Consider the following 21,424-nt stretch of genomic DNA (forward strand, 5'->3'; position numbering starts at 1 on the left):
TCAAAAAGACAAAGGACTAGCATAACAAATATTTTTAATAACACACATAAATGTAACCTACTTTTTATAGATACTATAAAGATACCAGTATATCATTTCAAATTGTAACTTTATACTGACTAAGACTAAAAAATGCAGATATTTCTAGGCTGGTGTGACTAGTGCTAAATACCCGAACCAAGACAACACATAACATGCATGGGAAACAAATAATTATAACTAAATCTAGTGTAAACCGAGTTTGTTCATTTAGCAATCTTTAAAATCGGCCTCACTCTTAAATACAGGACTTAATGCATGTGCTTAACCCTTTGCATGCTGGGAAATTTATCATCTGCTAAAATGTCGTCTGCTGAATTTCTACAATTAGCATTTCTTCGATTTATTTTCAAAAAATACTATCAGAATAGCAAACAGTTTGGATCCAGATGAGACGCCACAGAACGTGGCGTCTCATCTGGATCCAAACTGTTTGCAAAGGCCTTCAAAATTCGGTTCCCGCACTGAAAGAGTTAAAAAGTCTTCCCTTTACGCTAACTTGGTACGACACTTCCCCATAGACTCTTTTTTTTTCAAGAATAAAAATTTCCTAAAAAGCTGACTGTATAGTCCCAGATTAGCCAGTGCAATCATTAGCCTTGGTGGACTGCACAGGCTAATCTGGGACAAACTTAACCAACATGCATCAAAAACTGTTTGTCCAGAGCGATGATAAAATATCAATTGTAGTGAAGGGTTATCTTGTGGGAGTGAACATTACTCGATTAATGTGTGTGTATTTCGATGTTTATGAGGTCCCTTCGCGCCCGAGGCTGCATTAGGTGAGGACCCGGAGTGTGTCCCAGCACTCCTACCTAATCAGATTTTTAGACTCACGAAATTTGGGACTAATTTCGAATGATAGCTGCAATTTCCAGCTATTTATAGTTTTTACTAAAATATTTTTAATTTTGGGGTAGTCTTTTGCTGTGGGGGGAAACCGGAGTACCCGGAGGACACCCCATCTGTCCGGTATGGTGACCACCAACCAAACTCACATGCGCTGGGAGCGGGAATCGAACCCAGGTCGCCTAGGTGAGAAGCGAGCGTGCTAACCACTGCGCTAGCCGGACAGCCCAAACTCGATTTATTGGAGCAATTTTAGCAGGGAAATTATATATATGGTGAATATTCAGATTAACAATTGCAAGCAGACGGACAGACGTCCGCATACTGACAGATATGACTACACCAACACTGTGGTTGGGTAATAATTAAACAAGTGCTGAAATATGGTAACAAAGGTAGCTAGTAGCAGGTGCATTGGTTAAAGCTAGACATGCATATTAGTACATGCAAATCATTCCATGATACAAGTGGTTCACAGATAAGTAGTTATATACAATTTTGTAAATTTAGTGTAGAAGTAAATGAAAAAGGTGCTATATATTATCAGAAACCGGTGATAGGCTGGGAATTTTGGCATATTTCCTGATGACAAGAACATATTTTTGATTGGCTGGGATTTTTGGCGCATATCTGATGGCAAGCAGTGCAATCAGAAACATGGGCAAATTGGTGGTTTGTCAATTATAGCTTAAGTAGGTTAAGTTTTTTATCCGAATACATGTATTTTTTTTTTTTTTATTAAATTAAAAACATTGTAGAGGAAAGAAAATTATTTAAGCATGATCATTTCATTCCAAAAAGACATTCACATCTAAAAGCAAAGCTTAAATATCTGACAATACTAATACACATACCAGTAGAAATACAGAGTACATAAGATCATTATTGTTCCAGGTTACACATTTTCATGCCACAAAATGTCTTTAAGCCTTATAATCCTGTTGCTATTAGGTCCTGATATTACAAGCTTAAATAAATCCGAGAGGAACTTACCTGTTATTCACACCCACACAGTTGTAGATATAGGGGCAGTGATGATCAAACACTTTGACGCACCGGTTGCACACTTTGCAGTGTTTTGAGCGGAGAGGTTTCACCGTCCTGCACGTGTGACACAACCGGCTCAATGGGTTCTCTCCCTGCTTCCATTCATCAAAGTGGGCAACCTGTAGCAAGAGCAATCTATTGTCATTGAGAAAACAAACATTTAATGCCATGCACAGCTTGAAACATTCTTGTTGTCTTTTGGTCAAGACACCAAAAACAGTTTTGCAATATACCTAATGAATTTTCTTTTACATGTATGAGACAACAAGCAGTTCATTATATCTCAAAAGATATAAGCTGCCCTCTGAGGAAGCTGGGCGCCTGTGGCTAAAAGGATTGGCCCAGAAAAGACTGTGCAGGCCGCATACGCTAATGTGGGACTGCATTTTTTCATTTAAAGGAATAAAGGAAGTCTCTTCTAAACAACAATATAGTTTAGGGACAAAGTATCGTCCCTGATTAATCTGGGCAATACTTGTTGCAAATCCATTTCCCAGAGACCTGTTCTTATTAGACTAATTAAACTAGGTTGAAAACCCACAATATTCAGTGATATTTTTACGAATTTTCTCTTCTGATTCCTGGGACTCCATAACTTGCAAATCTATGAGTCCCGGAATTGAAAGGACGTGTCCAAATATTAAACTATATTCCTTTTTTAGAAATTTCAATTCACTTTTGCGACTCACATAATTAGAAACTAAATGCATCCCCAGAGGTTTTGTGAGTCTGGGACCCAGGACACCTAGGCAAATTAAATCACTGAATATAAAGGTTTCACAAAGCACTCATCGTGTTTGATTGTAATTCTTCTTTCTTGAAAAAATTGTCTAAAATGAGGATGATGCAAAACACACAAAAAAGTATGATTACTGCAAAATGGTTTCCTGCTGCAATAACTAGACAGATATAAAAGGTAATATACCTAACATTTACAATATATTCTGCATACACACCTGTTTAATAGCCATGTCATACTCGGGTATATTCCTGGGCAGGAAGCCAGGGTCGGTGGTGCTGGCATGGAACAGGGAGATCCACATGGCTGCATTGGTGATGAAAAAGACGATATGCAACATCTGCAGGTCATACCAGGTGTACGGCAGGCACTGAAAACAATGTAGCCATAATGAAACTTCTGAAACATATCAGGACAGTAATTCATGTTACATTCAGTAAGCATTTACGGATACATGAACAAGAGATGTGTTCGTCAGAAACACAATGCCCCCTATTGTGCCGCTTTGATTTTTTTTTGATCTTTGACCTTGAAGGATGACCTTGACCTTGAACTCAAAATGTGCAGCTTCATGAGATACACATGCATGCCAAATATCAAGTTGCTATCTTCAATATTGAAAAAGTTATGGCCAATGTTAAAGTTTTCGGACGGACGAACGCCATATATTTGACATTTGACCTTGTAGGATGACCTTGACCTTCACCTTTCGCCACTCAAAATGTGCAGCTTCATGAGATACACATGCATGCCAAATATCAAGTTGCTATCTTCAATAGTGAAAAAGTTATGGCCAATGTTAAAGTTTTTGGACGGACGGACAGACGCCATATATTAGACATTTGACCTTGAAGGATGACCTTCACCTTCACCTTTCACCACTCAAAATGTGCAGCTCTGTGAGATGCACATGCATGCCAAATATCAAGTTTCTATCTTCAATATTGAAAAAGTTATGGCCATTAAAGTTTTCTGACGGACGGACAGACTGACATACTGACTGACACACTGACGGACAGTTCAACTGCTATATGCCACCCTACCGGGGCCATAAAAACATCAAACAGAACACTATTTCAATTATTAATGCTGATATTGTTTGTTTTGTTTTTTCACTTGTCCCATTTGACTTACAGATTCTTTAATGACTTATCCGTATCTATAGTCTGCTTGTCCCTGACGATCGGACTACATTTTATGTGGAACTCCTTATAATAATAAGTTGTTTTATTTTAGCCTCGCTCTGGAAAAACTGGGCTTCATGCATGTTCGTAGTATTGTCCAAGATAAGGAAATACAATTTCCATTTTCAAGGAATTGTTCATTTAAAGGAAACTTAAATCCAGTGTAAGGGGAAACAAAGTCTTCCTGATTCTCAGGGACTACACTTTAGGCACATGCATTAAGCCCAGATATCTTAGAACAAGGCTCATTTTTCATATCTAAAAACAAGTCCTACCTTGATGATATACATAGGATAACCCCAGCACAAAAGATTCACAAAGAAAAACAGCAGAGGACCTTTGCTGTTACCAGGTGGACCAAACACTATGGACCTGAAAAGACACATTTAAAAAATAAGCATACTTTATTTTTTAAGAATGTGAAACAGGTAATTAAGATTTTTGCATTACTAATAATCAGCCTTTTTTAAAACATGAAATTAATTTATTAACAAAATATTTTTCTAAATTACTAGAAACAGAACATGTAACACACTTAACTTTAAAAAAATAAAAAGGTAAAGAATAAGTAACAAGCAAATTCGTTGAATTGATATCCCCTGCCTATATGCTTCTGGACACAAAAGTGTTATATTTGACACTCAAAAAAGCATTTTTTCAAGATACAAAGGGCCATAACTCCTTTATTATCCAACGGTGTACAATGCCATTTGGCGTGCATCATCCTCTTATCCATATATATATTCATACCAAGTTTCAATGAAATCCGCCAAAGCACTTCCAAGATATGGCTCCGGACACAAAAAAGCATTTTTCCAAGATACAAAGAGCCATAATTCTGTTATTAACAGATGGTGTACAATGCCATTAGGTGTGCATCATCCTCTTATCCATATATGTACATGTACTCATACCAAGTTTCATTGAAATCCGCTAAAGCACTTCCAAGATATGGCTCCGGACACAAAAGTGCTGGACGGACGGACGGAAAGACGGACGGACGAACGGACAACGCCAAAACAATATCCCTCCGCCTATGGCGGGGGATAATAAAGCTAAGACAATCATACCAGAAATCAATCTTTGGCAGAAAGCTGTTTTTCTGTTTGAGCTCAGCTTTCAGATAATCCATTACTGCGGTATGTTTGCGGCCAGTAGCCAACATTAGCGGCGTCTTGCCGTTTTTGTCAGCAAGAGCTATGTCAACGCCATCCTGAAAAGGGCCACACAGCAAATACAGGCACAAATTCCATATCTACCAACACTTTTCTTAAGTAAGTTTTAAAAACTTGTTAAGAGAAATTCAACACACTGCAGATCCAATATAAAGCGATCCATTAAATTCGCAATGTCAAATATATCGCGAGTCGGCCGTGGACCCCTTGTTTTCTTGCATTCAATAGTCTGTACAATCCAACATTAATATCTTAACCCAGTTTGGTCAAGATTTGTTTGCCTTCATCAAACAGTACATGTATGCTTGTGTAATGCCACACGCAATAACCCCAAATAGCCAAACATCAAAGACCTGATGCCAGCTGTCATCACATTCTTCTTGGTAAACATATCAGACAATCATGTTTCAGGCAGCTGCGTACACCCAGCCTAACCCATCCGAGGACACCCATGGTGTTAAATACTAGTACATTTCACTGATCAATTCCAACCTATCTCAACAACGTACATGTAGCGCAGTACATTATATACAGCATAAATGACTAGTTATTAATGGAAAGAAAAGTTTACACATTTTTTTGAAAATGCACCAATTTTTTAACAACAAAAAAATGCGCTTCTAAGTTTTTAATCAGCAATCGATTATTAAAACCCATGCTTTTCATGAGGAAAAATAACTTGTTTCAAATGAAGTATAATTTTCGCGTGCTTTTAAACAGTACACAGGATTTACACAAAATACATTAGAACTTGTATTTGTAGCTGTAGTATTTGTTAACTTACTGAGAACAATAAAACTTAGCAATGTTTTAAGGATTACAAATTTAATTACCATCATTTGAAAATACTTATAAGGAATACTGTTTTTTGTTATTCCATGTTTAACATAGGGATATCACACATCATGCAATAAAGGTAGATAAAACAAGAGATGTGTTTGTCAAAAACACAATGCCCCCTATTGCGCCGCTTTGAAGCCATAAATTTGACCTTTGACCTTGAACGATGACCTTGACCTTTAGCCACTCAAAATGTGCAGCTCCATGAGATACACATGCATGCCAAATATCAAGTTGCTAAAGTTTTAGGAAAGAAAAAAACAATGATATTTGACCTTTGACCTTGAGGGATGACCTTGACCTTTATTTTTCACCACTCAAAATGTGCAGCTCCATGAGATACACATGCATGCCAAATATGAAGTTGCTATCTTCAATATTGCAATATTTATAAAAGTTTAACCAAGGTTAAAGTTTTGTGACACACACATACAATGACTGACACAATGACAGACAGACAGACAGGCCAAAAACAATATACCCCCGATCTTTCGATCCGGGGGCATAAAAACGTGTTTTGATATTGCAAAACTATGCTAATGCATATGTATAAACATATGCATGAATGACCTGACAAGTTATATCGCCATCCAGATATATCGAGATTGCGATCTGTGGATTCCGCGAACCATGATGCAAAGGAACTGTATTGTTTCTACAAACATGCTCGCTAAAGTTGGATTAAAAACTTTCAAGAGCTGTCAGAGGACAGCGCGCTCGACTATTCGAGTGCTTGACAGTATAACGTAAGCCATCATGGGGAAATTGTTCATATCCAATCATTTATTAGACGATCTTTCAAAAATAAAAAAAGTAAAAAATAAATAAATTGGGGGTGGGGGGGGGGTTGAGAGGGGGGTATAATGTGGGGTGGGGTCATTTATTAGATGATGTTTCAAAAATAAAAAAAGGAAAAAAAAAATTGGGGGGTGGGGGGGTAGGGGGGTGAGAGGGGGGTAGGTGGGGGGGGGGTGGTTGAGAGGGGGGTATAATGTGGAGTGTGGTCATTTATTAGATGACCTTTCAAAAAAATAAAATGGTATTCAGGTAAGTGTTGTTTTGTCAAAGTATTAATAAAATCTGATCATAAAAAAAGAAGTTATGGCAATTAAAGCAAAATGTTCAATTATCTAAGTATAAAAGGGGCCGTAGTTCTGTCAAAATGCTTGATATAGTTGTCTACTCTTGTTTATTGATTGGGGTGATGTTGGTAAAGAAGTACGCAAAATATAAAAGCAATATGTCAAAGGACATAGGAAATATTTGGGGTAGTATGTACAAACTTTAACAAAGAATTATCAATAATATGCATACTCTAAGTATAAAAGGGGCAATAATGCTGTCAAAATGCTTGATACAGTTGTCTGCTCTTGTTTATAGGTTGCGGTCATGTTGGTAAACAAGTATGCAAAATATGAAAGCAATATGTCAAGGGACATTGAAAATATTTGGGGTAGTACGCAAACTTAAACATTTGCACGCCAACGCAAACGCCGAAGTGAGTAGGATAGCTCTACTATATATATTTCATATATAATAGTCGTGCTAAAAATCAAACAAATTTAAAATCTACAAATATATGTTTTCAAAGTTGAATTTGAAATCTTATTAAAACAAGAGCTGTCAGAGGACAGAGCGCTCAACTATTCGAGTGCTTGACAGTATAACGTAAGCCATCATGGGGAAATTGTTCATATTCAATAATTTATTAGACGATCATTCAAAAATAACAAAGCAAAAAAAAAAATATATTTGGAGGGGGGGGGGTTGAGAGGGGGTATAATGTGGGGTGGGGTAATTTATTAGATGATGTTTAAACAAAAGAAAAAAAAATATTTTTTTTTTGGGGGGGGGTAGAGGGGGTGGGGGGCCGAGAGGGGGGTATAATGTGGGGTGGGGTAATTGATAAGATAATGTTTAAAACAAGATGCGTTTGTGAAACACAATGTCCCCCTATATGATGTTTGACCTTGAAGGATGACCTTGACCTTGTGAAGGATGACCTTGACCTTTCACCACTCAAAATGTGCAGCTCCATGAGATACACATGCATGCCAAATATCAAGTTGCTATCTTCAATATTGCAAAAGAATTCATAAAATAAGCGATTTGGGCCACATATATTTGACCTCTGACCTTAAAGATGACCTTGACCTTGACCTTTCACCACTCAAAATGTGCAGCTCCATGAGATGCACATGCATGCCAAATATCAAGTTGCTATCTTCAATATTGCAAAAGTGTTTATAAAATAAGCGATTTGGGCCACATATATTTGACCTCTGACCTTGAAGGATGACCTTGACCTTAACCTTTCACCACTCAAAATGTGCAGCTCCATGATATACACATGCATGCCAAATATCAAGTTGCTATCTTCAATATTGCAAAAGTATTCATAAAATGAGCGATTTTGGCCACATATATTTGACCTCTGACCTTGAAGGATGACCTTTACCTTGACCTTTCACCACTCAAAAATGCGCAGCTTCATAAGATACATAATTATGCATGCCAAATATGAAGTTGCTATCTTCAATATAGCAAAAGTTATTGCAAAATGTTAAAGTTGGCGCAAACAGACCAACAGACAGACAGGGCAAAAACAATATGTCCCCCACTACTATAGTGGGGGGACATAAAAACAAAAAAAATTGGGGGGGGGGAGGTTAGGGGGGGGGAAGGGATTCTGGGTAGGGGCGTGGGGTATTGTTTGGTTGGAATCCATTGTGGTATTCAGGAAAATGTTGTTTTGTCAAAGTATAAATAAAAAGTGATCATAAATAAAGAAGTTATGGCAATTTAAGCAAAATGTTCAATTATCTAAGTGTAAAAGGGGCCATAATTATGTCAAAATGCTTGATACAGTGGTCTGCTCTTGTTTATAGGTTGGGGTCATGTTGGTAAACGAGTATGCAACATATACAAGCAATATGTCAAAAGGATGTAGGAAATATTTGGGGTAGTACGCAAATTATTGATAAATCTAAGTATAAAAGGGGCAATAATTATGACAAAATGCTTGATAGAGTTGTCTGCTTTTGTTTATCGGTTGGGGTGATGTTGGTAAACAAGTATGCAAAATATGAAAGCAATATGTCAAGGGACAATGAAAATAAATGGGGATAGTACGAAAACTTAAACATTTGCTGCATATTGTAAGTGGAAAAGGGGCCATAATTATGACAAAATGCTTGATAGAGTTGTCTGCTCTTGTTTATAGGTTAGGGTCATGTTGGTTAACAAGTATGCTTAATATGAAAGCAATATGTCAAGGGACAATAAAAATAATTGGGGTAGTACGAAAACTTTAACATTTGCACGCTAACGCTAACGGAAACGCCAACGCTGGGTTGAGTAGGATAGCTCCACTATATATATTTCATATATAATAGTCAAGCTAAAAAAAGCTTGATGGAGTTGTCTGCTCTTGTTTATAGGTTGGGGGTCATGTTAGTAAACAAGTATGCAAAATATGAAAGCAATATGTCAAGGGACAATGAAAATAATTATGGTAGTACGAAAACTTTAACATTTGCACGGTAACGCTAACGGTAACGCTAACAGAAACGCCGGGGTGAGTAGAATAGCTCCACTATATATATTTCATATATAATAGTCGAGCTAAAAACCAGAGCTTTGTCACAGACGTAACAAATACCCCCACATAACGCATTGACACATAATATTTTGCATGTCGTCTTCACAAAAAACCGCGGACACCATGCTCAATTTTTAAAACGCACAAAGTGACCCCTTGACCTAGTTTTTGACCCAGAAAGGCCCATGTTCTAACTTGGCCTTAAGATCATCTCAATAAAACTTCTGACCAAGTTTGGTGCAGATCTGATGTAAACTACTTGAATTAGAGAGCGGACACCATGCTCTCCCGTGTCCCCGTGACCTAGTTTTAAGCCCGGTATGGCCCATGTTCAAACTTGTCCTAGAGATCATTTAGATAAAACTTGTGACCAAGGTAAGTGAGGATTGGATGAAAACTACTTGAATTTGAGAGCGGACAACATGGTGAGGTTTAAAACGCACTAAGATACCCTGTGACCTAGTTTTTGACCCGGCATGACCCATATTCAAACTTGACCTAGACATCATCTAGATACAACTTCTGACCTAGTTTGGTGAAGATTGGATGAAAACTACTTGAATTAGAGACCGGACAACATTGTGATGTTTAAAACGCACTAAGTGACCCCGTAACCTTGTTTTTGACCCGGCATGACCCATGTTCGAACTTGACCTACACATCATCTAGTTACAACTTCTGACCAAGTGTGGTGAAGATCGGATTTAAACTACTTGAAATAGAGAGCGGACACCATGCTCAATGGTTAAAACATACTTAGTGACCCTGTGACCTAGTTTTTGATCTGACATGGCCCATGTTCGAACTTGGCCTTCAGATCATCTAGATAAAACTTCTGACCAAGTTTGGTGAAGATCGGATGAAAACTACTTGAATAAGAGAGAGGACACCATGCTGAATGTTAAAAAACGCACTAAGTGATCCCGTGACCTAGTTTTTGACCCGGCAAGGCCCATGTTGGAACTTGGCCTTAGGATCATCTAGATACAACTTCTGACCAAGTTTGGTGAAGATCGGACGAAAACTACTTGAATTAGAGAGCGGACAACATGCTGAATATTTAAAACGCACTAAGTGACCCTGTGACCTAGTTTTTGACCCGGCAAGGCCCATGTTCGAACTTGGCCTAGACATTATGTAGATACAACTTCTGACCAAGTTTGGTGAAGATCGGATGAAAACTACTTGAATTAAAGAGCGGACACTTAATGCGGACTGACAGACAGACAGACAGACCGACCGACAGACAAGTTCACTCCTATATCCCCCCCTAAACTTCGTTTGTGGGGTTATATTGAATGTACAACATCAGAGTTTTTGTGTTACTTTAAAATCTCATTTGCATACCCTGCATACATCTTCGCAAAATTATTATTTTAATTTAACATATACCGGGTAGTGAATTATGGATCCGAAGGTCAATTTACACTATTGTGTTGATCCTTTTGTTTGTAAGATTTGCATAATACATCATAATTAATTTCAGTGCAGTTAAAAAAAAAAGAACTTAAAAGTTTGCAATCTTCAATATAATAAATATCTACTATAAATATATCAAACCTGTTCACAGAGTTCTTTGACACCGTTGATATCTCCATTGATACATGCTAAATGGAGAGGTGTTTGTCCAAAGTTGTCTTTCTGTCGTGGGTTAAACCCAGAGTATATCAAAAGCCGCATTAGCTCAGATTTACCTTAAACAGTAAACATAATTACACAATTACATCATAAAATGAACAGAACACAAACTAAACAAGACTATTGCCAAGCAATATAAGTCCCCTAACGGCTCCACCATTGTCAGAAATATTATTTTTTTTATATTTGTTGCCATAGCAACCAGAATTTTTGAAGTAGGAACAAAATGAAATGACGTGCATAATGTCCTTATTGCCATCTATCCATGTTTCAAGGTTCATGAAAAAATATTAAGAACTTTTAAAGTTATCGCAGGATCCAGAAAAGTGTGACAGACAGACTGACAGACACACAGAGTGCAAACCATAAGTCCCCTCCGGTGAAACCGGTAGGTGACTAATAAATGTGAAATCCTAAACAAAGTATGTCAATTATTGTTTAATACTAAAATTTACAACTGACAATGATGTTTACATATGTATATTGCCTTACAAAAAATGACATATTATTCATTACCAGTATATTAAAACTATTATTATTATTATTATCCAATCAATACTCCAAATAAGCTTAGCTCTTTTACTATATTCATACAAAAATGCAAGTTGTATATTATCAGTGTTTTTTGGAAGCACTGGCAGCTGGCGATTTCACAGGTTACAAACAATCTTCGTGCCGGCTACTTTTCCTCAAAATATCAATTCAAAACAGCTTGAAACACTCGTTTTAGTTCTTAGTTGCTGGCAACTTACTTTCAAACAAGGGCTGTTTGTAAAACATGCATGCCCCCCTATATGGGCTATAAGTTGTAGTAGCAGCCATTGTGTGAATACGTTTTTTGTCACTGTGAACGGTGGTGGTGGTGGTGTTGGTGGTGTTGGTGGTGTTGGTGGTGTTGGTGGTGTAGTAGTAGTAGTAGTAGTAGTAGTAGTAGTAGTAGTAGTAGTAGTAGTAGTAGTAGAAGTAATAGTAGTAGTAGTAGTAGTAGTAGTAGCAGCAGCAGCAGCAGCAGCAGCAGCACTAGCAGCAGCAGCAGCAGTAGTAGTAGTAGTAGTATGCATTACAAAAATGCAGTTAGCCTTACATTTGGTAAAATTTAAATATGTGGCTCATTTACAGGTCATATTTGGAATCTCTGCTGTAAAATGAGATTTTAAATGAATTTAAGGGAGGCAAATGCTGTAACAAAAAGAACATGCATAAACGGTAGTTGTTTCCCTTGTTTGAACCATGCTAATTTCCAGTAATTTCCAGTAACTGTGACCTTCACCTGTGACCTTGACCTAGTGACCTCAAAATCAATAGGGGTCATCTGCGAGTCATGATCAATGTACCTATGAAGTTTCATGATCCTAGGCCCAGGCGTTCTTGAGTTATCATCCGGAAACCACCTGATGGACGGACCGACAGACAGACAGACCGACATGAGCAAAGCAATATACCCCCTCTTCATCGAAGGGGGGCATAAATATAACTGGCTACTCAAATTGTTATGAAAAACACTGATATTATGCTTGCAAGATGTATTGTTTGTGTATTTCCATGAATGGCAAATGCTCATGTTACAAAAGCTGGTGAGGAGATGATACTAGGCATGTAGCCTGTTCTGGTAGAACTGGGTTGAATTCATGTGTGTTTAGTTTAATTCCATGTAAGCCTTTGCAGTCTGCACATGCTAATCAGGGAAAACACTTAATGCCACAACTGGATTTTCTTTATGAAGAGACTCCTGTACATGCAAAAAATTCCATTAAAACGGAAAGTCTGGTTGCTGATAAGCCTGTGCAGACTGAACAGGCTCATCTTGTACGACACTTTACGCACATGCATTAAGCCTAGTTTTCCAAGAATGATGCTCAATTGTTAACCCTTGATAAGTGTATACTAAACTGGTACCTTTAAATGCAGCCCAGTGCAAGGCAGTGTCGCCATCCCGGTCCACCATCTGTAGTCTTGCCCCCTTGCCCATCAGGTAACCAGCCAGCATAGTCTGGCCATACTGAGCAGCAACTATGAGACACGTGCAGCCTTTATTATCCGTAATATCCAAGCTTACACCAGCCTGCACCAGTATGTCCACTATTGCTATATGTCCGTTCACACAGGCCCAATGAATGGGCCTTGCACCAAGGTCATTATGGCTGGCTTCATTGACAGGTGCTTTCTGTTCTAGAAGGTATCGCAGTATGGGAGCATGGCCACCTAAGCAGGCCCAGTGGGCTGGCGTATGACCTTTCTCGTCCCTCAGTGACAGCACATCAAGCCCCATCTGCTCCACGACTGTCTGCACTGGTATAAGCATACTGCAAAACACAATATACACATGACCCAATTTTGTAGATTAATTAACATTGTTTTTTCTGACACCTAAAATTAAATGTTGAGTGGACTATTCACAATACAAATCTTCGTTCATTCAGGCCACTAGCTAAAGTAGGACTTACACAAGTCTTACACCATAATAAATAGTATCAATGCACTATATTATACATTTCATGCTAATTGAACAAGTTTCATCTGAATTTTCTTGGAGAATTCTGAAAAACTGAAGAAAAGATTCTGAAATTAGGTCAAAGTTTGAGATGTACCAAGCACTGAAACAAGGATAGTGATGCTTAAAAACAACATGATTCTGTGCTAAGTGAAATTCAGTAATAAACTTAAAACAAGGGACAAAATTGTCACAACACCAGGTTTTCAATGAAAAAAAAGTCTGATAAAGGGAGACAACTACAACTCAAAATGTGCATTGCTACTGATTGTTCATCACAGTTACCACCCTTGTTTCAAAATCAATCTATTTTTAGTCGTGGCGACCTTGACCTTGGAGATATCTACGCATTTCTTTCGTGCGACACACCGTCCAATAATGGTGAACAAATGTGCCAAATGATTTTAAAATCTGACAATGAATGACATAGTTATGGCCCGGACAAGCTCATTTATGGCCATTTTTACCTTTGAACTGAAAGTGTAACCTTGACCTTGGAGATATCTACGTAATTCTTTCGCGCGACACACCATCCAATGATGGTGAACAAATGTGCCAAATGATTTTAAAATCTGACAATGAATGACATAGTTATGACCAGGACAAGCTCATTTATGGCCATTTTTTACCTTTGAACTCAAAGTGTGACCTTGACCATGGAGGTATCGTTGTAATTCTTTTGCGTGACACACCGTCCAATGATGGTGAACAAATGTGCCAAATGATCTAAAAATCTGACAATGAACAACATAGTTATGGCCCGGACAAGCTTGTTTCGCCCGCCCGCATTCGCCAATCTAATAACCAGTTTTTTCCTTCGGAAAACATGGTTAAAAATATTGGTAATTTTATCAAATTAATGGATTTAAGACAAAGTTAACTCGGCACTTAATTGAGATTTCTAGAAATAAAAGTCCAACCTGTGTACAGTAGCCAGTCTTTTAGAGTGTCAAAGTGGCTGCTGTAAGCAGGTCAAGGCTACATGTATATGGCTTTAAACTCACAATAGACCCTAGAAGTCAGAATGGGAGACATTGAAGAAGACTAATTTGAGGTTTTACTTTCTGCACCTGTTGAACGCTTAACATAGCTAAACAATGACTGCTTTACTCAGGTGACCGCTAAATCAGGTTGGACTGCATATAAAAATATAATATAAAGGTAATTTATTTGATATAAATAGCCCCCCATTCCTGTTCCACATATTAAAGTATTTTAAAACAGAAAAACTCGCTATAATAATAGCACTAAAGGAAATTCTAAAGTGATCTTTACAGCGCAGCGCAGCAAATTTTACGTTCTTCATAAAGAATTGGTAAAGGGCATTTTCCCAATCAGGGAAAACTACCGGTAAAAAATTACTGTACTAAAAATTACACAAAAAAGAACAGTTGTCTCATTTCGGTTCCAAAATCATATTCTCTGCAACAAAACATATAAAAGTGTTTTGTTCAGTGTAACAAACAGAACCTTGCTAGAATACTCTAGTTTAAATAAACAAGAGGGCCAAGATGGCCCTAGTTCGCTCACCTGAGAGGAGTCGTTTCATTCAATCTTTATCAAATGTCAAACTTGACCTAGATATTGTCCAGACAAACATCCTGGTCAAGTTACATCATTATTTCATCTGCGTGTCATGATCAATGTACCTATGAAGTTTCATGATCCTAGGCGTGAGCATTCTTGAGTTATCATCCGGAAACCATTTTTCTAAGTTGAGTCACCGTGACCTTGACAGCCATTGTGTGAATACGATTTTTGGCACTATGACCTTGACCTTTGACCTAGTGACCTGAAAATCAATAGGGATCAACTGTGAGTCATGATCAATATACCTATGAAGTTTCATGAACCTAGGCATAAGCGTTCTTGAGTTATCATCCAGAAACCATTTTACTATTTCAGGTCACCGTGACCTTGACCTTTGACCTAGTGACCTGAAAATCAATAGGGGTCATCTACGAGTCATGATCATTGTACCTTTCAAGTTTCATGATCCTAGGCATAAGCCTTCTTGAGTTATCATCAAGAAACCATTTTACTATTTCAGGTCACCGTGACCTTAACCTTTGACCTAGTAACCTCAAAATCAATAGGGGTCATCTTCGAGTCATGATCAATGTACCTATGAAGTTTCATGATCCTAGGCATAAGCGTTCTTGAGTTATCATCCGGAAACCATTTTACTATTTTGGGTCACTGTGACCTTGACCTTTGACCTAGTGACCTCAAAATCAATAGGGGTCATCTACGAGTCATGATCAATGTACCTATGAAGTTTCATGATCCTAGGCCTAAGCATTCTTGAGATATCATCTGGAAACCATTTTACTATTTCGGGTCATTGTGATCTTGACCTTTGACCTAGTGACCTGAAAATCAATAGGGGTCATCTACGAGTTATGATCAATGTACATGTACCTATGAAGTTTCATGATCCTAGACCTAAGCGTTTTTGAGTTATCATCCGGAAACCATTTTACTATTTTGAGTCATCGTGACCTTGACCTTTGACCTAGTGACCTGAAAATCAATAGGGGTTATCTGCGAGTCATGATCAATTTATCTATGAAGTTTCATGATCCTAGGCCTAAGCATTCTTGAGTTATCATACGGAAACCATTTTACTGCTTTGGGTCACCCTGACCTTGACCTTGACCAAGTAACCTGAAAATCAATAGGGGTCATCTGCAAGTCATGATCAATGTATCTATGAAGTTTCATGATCCTAGGCATAAGGGTTCTTGAGTTATCATTCGGAAACCATTTAACTATTTCGGGTTATCGTGACCTTTGACCAAGTGACCTGAAAATCAATAGGAGTCATCTGCGAGTCATGATCAATGTACCTTGGCATAAACGCTCTTGAGTTATCATCCGGAAACCATCTGGTGGACGGACGGACCGACATGAGCAAAACAGGGGGGGGGGGGCATAATGAGAAAACTACCCCCCTCCCAGCAGCTTTCATGATGATTGCGCAAAAATTGTGACTTCTAAAGTGTTTACAAGGTTTTTCTATAGCCAATTTTGGAAAACTGCCCCGTCCACTGGCGGCCATGTTTTTCAACGGATCTGAACCACTTTTGAACTCAACCAAAATATCATTAAGACAAACATTTTGACAGAGTTACATTAAGATTGGGCATGAAATGTGACTTCTACAGTGTTTACAAGGTTTTTCTTTTTTTTGACCTAGTGACCTAGTTTTTGACTCGGCACAACCCAGTTTCGAACTCGGCCGAGATTTCATTGGGACAAAGCTTCTGACCAAGTTTCATGAAGATGGGACAAGAAATGTGGCCTCTAGAGTGTTTATGAGCAAATGTTAACAGACGGACGGACATATGACGGACAAAGACCGGTCACAAAAGCTCACCTGAGCAATCAGGTGAGCTAAAAAGCTTGGTAGATAAATGTGACTATTTGAGTTTAATTTCTATCTATTTTGCATGCTAAATTGATATTCCCTAATTAAATATGTTCCATAAATTCAAGTCACAATAATAAGAATTACAAACAAATAATTAAAAGAGGACATCAGCCTCATGGATGCCTGCAGTTGTAATGCATGGCTTTAAGAAAACTGAATGTGTTGATGATAACCCACACAAGTCAGTGTCAAACGAGGTGCTAGAAGTGAATCAGTCAGAATCTCAGTTTATACAAGAGTACTGCCTTGCGGGTGCAGACCGCTCATCTATTTTCTTTTTAAAGGTGAAGGGACTCTCATTTTCAATCACAAAGGAGGGAGGGGTGGAGTGAAGAGGGGTGTATAGTGTGGGGGCGTGGACATGTATTACATTATCTTCCAAAATTGGTGTGATGGTTGGACGGTATTTCATTCATAAAATAATAAAAATAAATATTTGTGTTTTTTAACCGTTACAAAAAAAATAAATGGGGGGTGGGTGGGGTGGGGGGGGTTTAGTATAGTGTGAGGGTGTGGTGGTCATTTGTGAGATGATCTTAAAAAAAAAAAATAATTAGGGGGGGGGGGGGGGAATTTGTGGGTGCGATGGATGGACGGTATTTCAAACATAAAATAATAAAAATAAATATTTGTGTTTTTTAACCGTTTCCCAAAAAAAATTCGGGGGTGGGGTGGGGGGGTATAGTATAGTGTGAGGGTGTGGTGGTCATTTGTGAGATGATCTTAAAAAAAAAAAAAAAATTAGGGGGGGGGGGGGGGGTATAGTATAGTGTGAGGGTGTGGTGGTAATTTGTGAGATGATCTTAAAAAAGAAAAAAAATAGGGGGGGGATTCGGGGGGGGGGGGGTATAGTATAGTGTGAGGGTGTGGTGGTCATTTGTGAGATGATCTTAAAAAAAATAAAAATAAAAAATTAGGGGGGGGGGGGAATTCGGGGGGGGGGGAGGGGGGGGGAGGTATTCTTGGGTGCGATGGTTTGGACGGTATTTCAAACATAAAATAATAAAAATAAATATTGTGTTTTTTAACCGTTTCAAAAAAAACAATTTAGGGGGGGGGGTGGGGTGGGGGGGTATAGTATAGTGTGAGGGTGGTGGTGGTCATTTCTGAGTCAATCTTAAAAAAAAATTAGCGGGGGGGGGGGGTTTCGGGGGGGGGGAGGAGGGCACGGGGGATGGTTTGGGTGGAGTCTATTGTGGTATGTCAGGTAAGAGTTTTGTCAAAGTATCAATCAAATCTAATCATAAATAAAGAAGTTATGGCATTTTTAGCAAAATTTAATAATTTGACCTTGAGAGCCAAGGTCATTCAAAGGTCAAGGTAAAATTCAACTTGCCAGGTACAGTAACCTCATGATAGCATGAAAGTATTTGCAGTTTGAAAGCAATAGCCTTGATACTTTAGTAAAGTGAATCGAAACACAAAATTTAACCATATATTCAAAGTTACTAAGTCAAAAAAGGGCCATAATTCCGTAAAAATGACAACCAGAGTTATGCAACTTGTCCTTTTACTGTACCCTTATGATAGTTTGCGAGTGTTCCAAGTATGAAAGCAATATCTATGATAGTTTAGGGGTAAAGTGGACCAAAACACAAAACTTAACAAAATTTTCAATTTTCTAAGTATAAAGGGCCCATAATTCCGTCCAAATGCCAGTCAGAGTTACATAACTTTGCCTGCACAGTCCCCTAATGATAGTTAATAAGTGTTGCAAGTATGAAAGCAATAGCTTTGATACTGTAGGAATAAAGTGGACCTAAACACAAAACTTAACCAAATTTTCAATTTTCTAAGTATCAAAAGGGCACATAATTCTGTCAAAATGCCAGTCAGAGTTGCATTACTTTGCCTGCACAGTCCCCTTATGATAGTTAGTAAGTGTTGCAAGTATGAAAGCAAAAGCTTTGATATTTAAGGAATAAAATGGACCTAAACACAAAACTTAACCAAAATTTTCAATTTTCTAAGTATAAAAAGGGCACATAATTCTGTTAAAATGCAAGCCAGAGTTATCTAACTTTGCCTGCCCAGTCCCCTCATGATAGTAAGTAAGTGTACCAAGTTTGAATGCAATAGCATTGATACTTTCTGAGAAAAGTGGACCTAAACGCAAAACTTAACTGGACGCCGACGCAAAGGTGATGACAATAGCTCATAATTTTTTTTCAAAAAATAGATGAGCTAAAAACAAATGTCTCCAATTTATTATTAAGCATGTCAGTCCAAAGTGTGCACTGAAACTTAACGTTTCACCAAAGAGACATGTACACAATATTTAAATGGGTTTTTGAAATTAAGTATCAATCAATGAAACATACCTAAAATTCTGAATTTTATTTTTTCAGTACACTAATTAACCCAATTTCAGGGTTGTTCATGCTAATTTTTCCAAATTGGGCTGGAACTGACGCTTTTCCCAATTGGTTAGAAGAATCAATGTTCCGAATGTAGGTCAATACAAAGGTCAAATGAGGTCATGTGAACACACATCATCTTATGTAAACCAAGAATTTTGACCTTCAGAATAAGTCTTAGTTTAAAATAGGTCAATTATTAGGTCAAAATAAAGTTAAAATGATGTGATGTAATAGTAGTTTTAAAAGATTACATTCTTGCAAGTATCAAAGCTTTGTAGGAAGCAATATTGATGATATAAGAAATCTTTCATTTATGTTAATGTGTTGTAAATGGTTTATGAATGCAAAAATAAAATGATGACATTCAAACCTTATATACACATAATCTGCTGTGCATATCTCAGATTGTAAATACCAAAGAACAGGCAGAAGGATGTACAACTACTACATTCATACAGCATCAAGATGTGTAGTGATAAAAACAATTTGAACTTTATCTTTTTATGTAAATCATATTCTCATAATTCTCACACAAGTTTTTATGTTACAGTCATCACAAAAGAAGCAATGATGCCAGAGGGCCACTTGAAAATCTTCTTTTTTTCATCATGAAGCTCATAATTTAAAAGTTTCATTTTATTTTACAGTGATAACACAAACAGCAAATTTGCTGGTGTGCCAGTCTATAAGTTATATGGGGTTTAATTAACCACTCAGACATGTAAACATGCAGACACATACAGGTCCAGGGTAAATGCCCGATTCTTGAGTCCGATAGACTTCAGCCCTTATCAGCAATACAATAATGGTCTGTAGCTGTTAATGAGATATCATGCTGGAATGCTGACCCTTTGAGAATGTTAACCCGAGAAAGTGATTTATTGCTGCTGACCACAAGTCTTCCAGATAAACCAAACATCTGCATCATTTTGTAAGTGGTTGTTGGTGTAGTGAGATGTGATTAGTCCATAACAATCAACTATGGGTCTGCTTGGCATGTTATTCAGGACTGGATACATTTTCAGAAAACTGTGATTAAACAGAGATTCATTTGCGGCATCAAATGTGAATTTCTTTCAGTATTTATACTTTTTTTTATAAATAAAATGGAGGCTAAAATGTACATATTACTGTTTCATTTTTTTGTTAAAGTGTCCTCATTTGATTATGTTTCACCAAAAAATATAGTACAGAAAATGGAAATTCTGGAACGAAAATCACAATTACAAGCTCTGGAGATACAGCTCTTACAACAGGAGCTCACTGACATGAGAGAAGTGACTAGGAACCTACAAAACAGCCTCACAAACAAGGATGATCAAAGTGCAGCCATAGTGGATCAACCAAAAGACATAAGTGACCAACCACATGCTGAACAAAGCTGTCAATACCAAGTTCTAAAGGCACTTAAATATGAAAAGAAAGCAAGGCTTTCAATGGGAGATAGGATCAATAGCCTGGTAAACATTTTAGAACAAAAGAATCAAGACATGGTTAACCTTTTGGAACTAAAGAATCAAGATATGGTTAAGCTTTTGGAACTTAAGTTTCAAGACATGGTCAACCTTTTGGGAAAAAAGAATCAAGACGTGGTTAAACTTTTGGAACAAAAGAATCAAGATAATCTGAAAACATTTGCAGAAATGAAAGCAGTTTTATCATCGGTCAATTCTATTCAAGACAAGCTGAAGGATCAAGTGAAAAACCTCACAGTTGGTTTTATGGAGCCTAAATGCACAAGAACCCATGCTGGGTTAAATAAAAGTGCAAACAACTGCATGATTGCATTTCATGCGCATCTTACCAAGAGTATAGCAAATTTGGAACCCTGGGGGACGCTTGTCTTTGACCAAGTTCAAATCAACCATGGAAATGCCTATTCAAAAACAAATGGAATATTTACAGCCACAAGGTCTGGGGTTTATGTGTTTCACATACATATTCTTGGCTCAAATCGTCCGATGGAAATCTGCCTGAAGAAAAACGATAACTGCATACTTTTTCTATACTCCCAGGGTGGCAGCTCAT

The 21,424-nt window shown here is 37.7% G+C and overlaps 1 protein-coding gene across 3 annotated transcripts in view; it reads right to left on the reverse strand.

Moving 5' to 3' along the window:
- Nucleotides 1-21,424, reverse strand: part of LOC127879418 (uncharacterized) — a 47,536-nt gene that overhangs the window by 8,470 nt on the left and 17,642 nt on the right. For all 3 annotated transcript variants that reach the window (XR_008049052.1, XM_052426230.1, XM_052426231.1), the window contains exons 2-7: nucleotides 13,009-13,415; nucleotides 11,035-11,168; nucleotides 4,929-5,071; nucleotides 4,134-4,230; nucleotides 2,892-3,044; nucleotides 1,882-2,054 (exon numbers count right to left, since the gene is read on the reverse strand). Coding sequence is in view for 2 of the 3 variants with exons in the window: in XM_052426230.1 (XP_052282190.1) it covers nucleotides 1,882-2,054; nucleotides 2,892-3,044; nucleotides 4,134-4,230; nucleotides 4,929-5,071; nucleotides 11,035-11,168; nucleotides 13,009-13,415 (1,107 nt within the window). In the remaining variant the exon portion in view is untranslated. The remainder of the gene's footprint in view (nucleotides 1-1,881; nucleotides 2,055-2,891; nucleotides 3,045-4,133; nucleotides 4,231-4,928; nucleotides 5,072-11,034; nucleotides 11,169-13,008; nucleotides 13,416-21,424) is intronic.

This window comes from Dreissena polymorpha, chromosome 4, assembly GCF_020536995.1.
Source record: "Dreissena polymorpha isolate Duluth1 chromosome 4, UMN_Dpol_1.0, whole genome shotgun sequence".
In the NCBI taxonomy this organism is placed as follows: Eukaryota; Metazoa; Mollusca; class Bivalvia; order Myida; family Dreissenidae; genus Dreissena; species Dreissena polymorpha.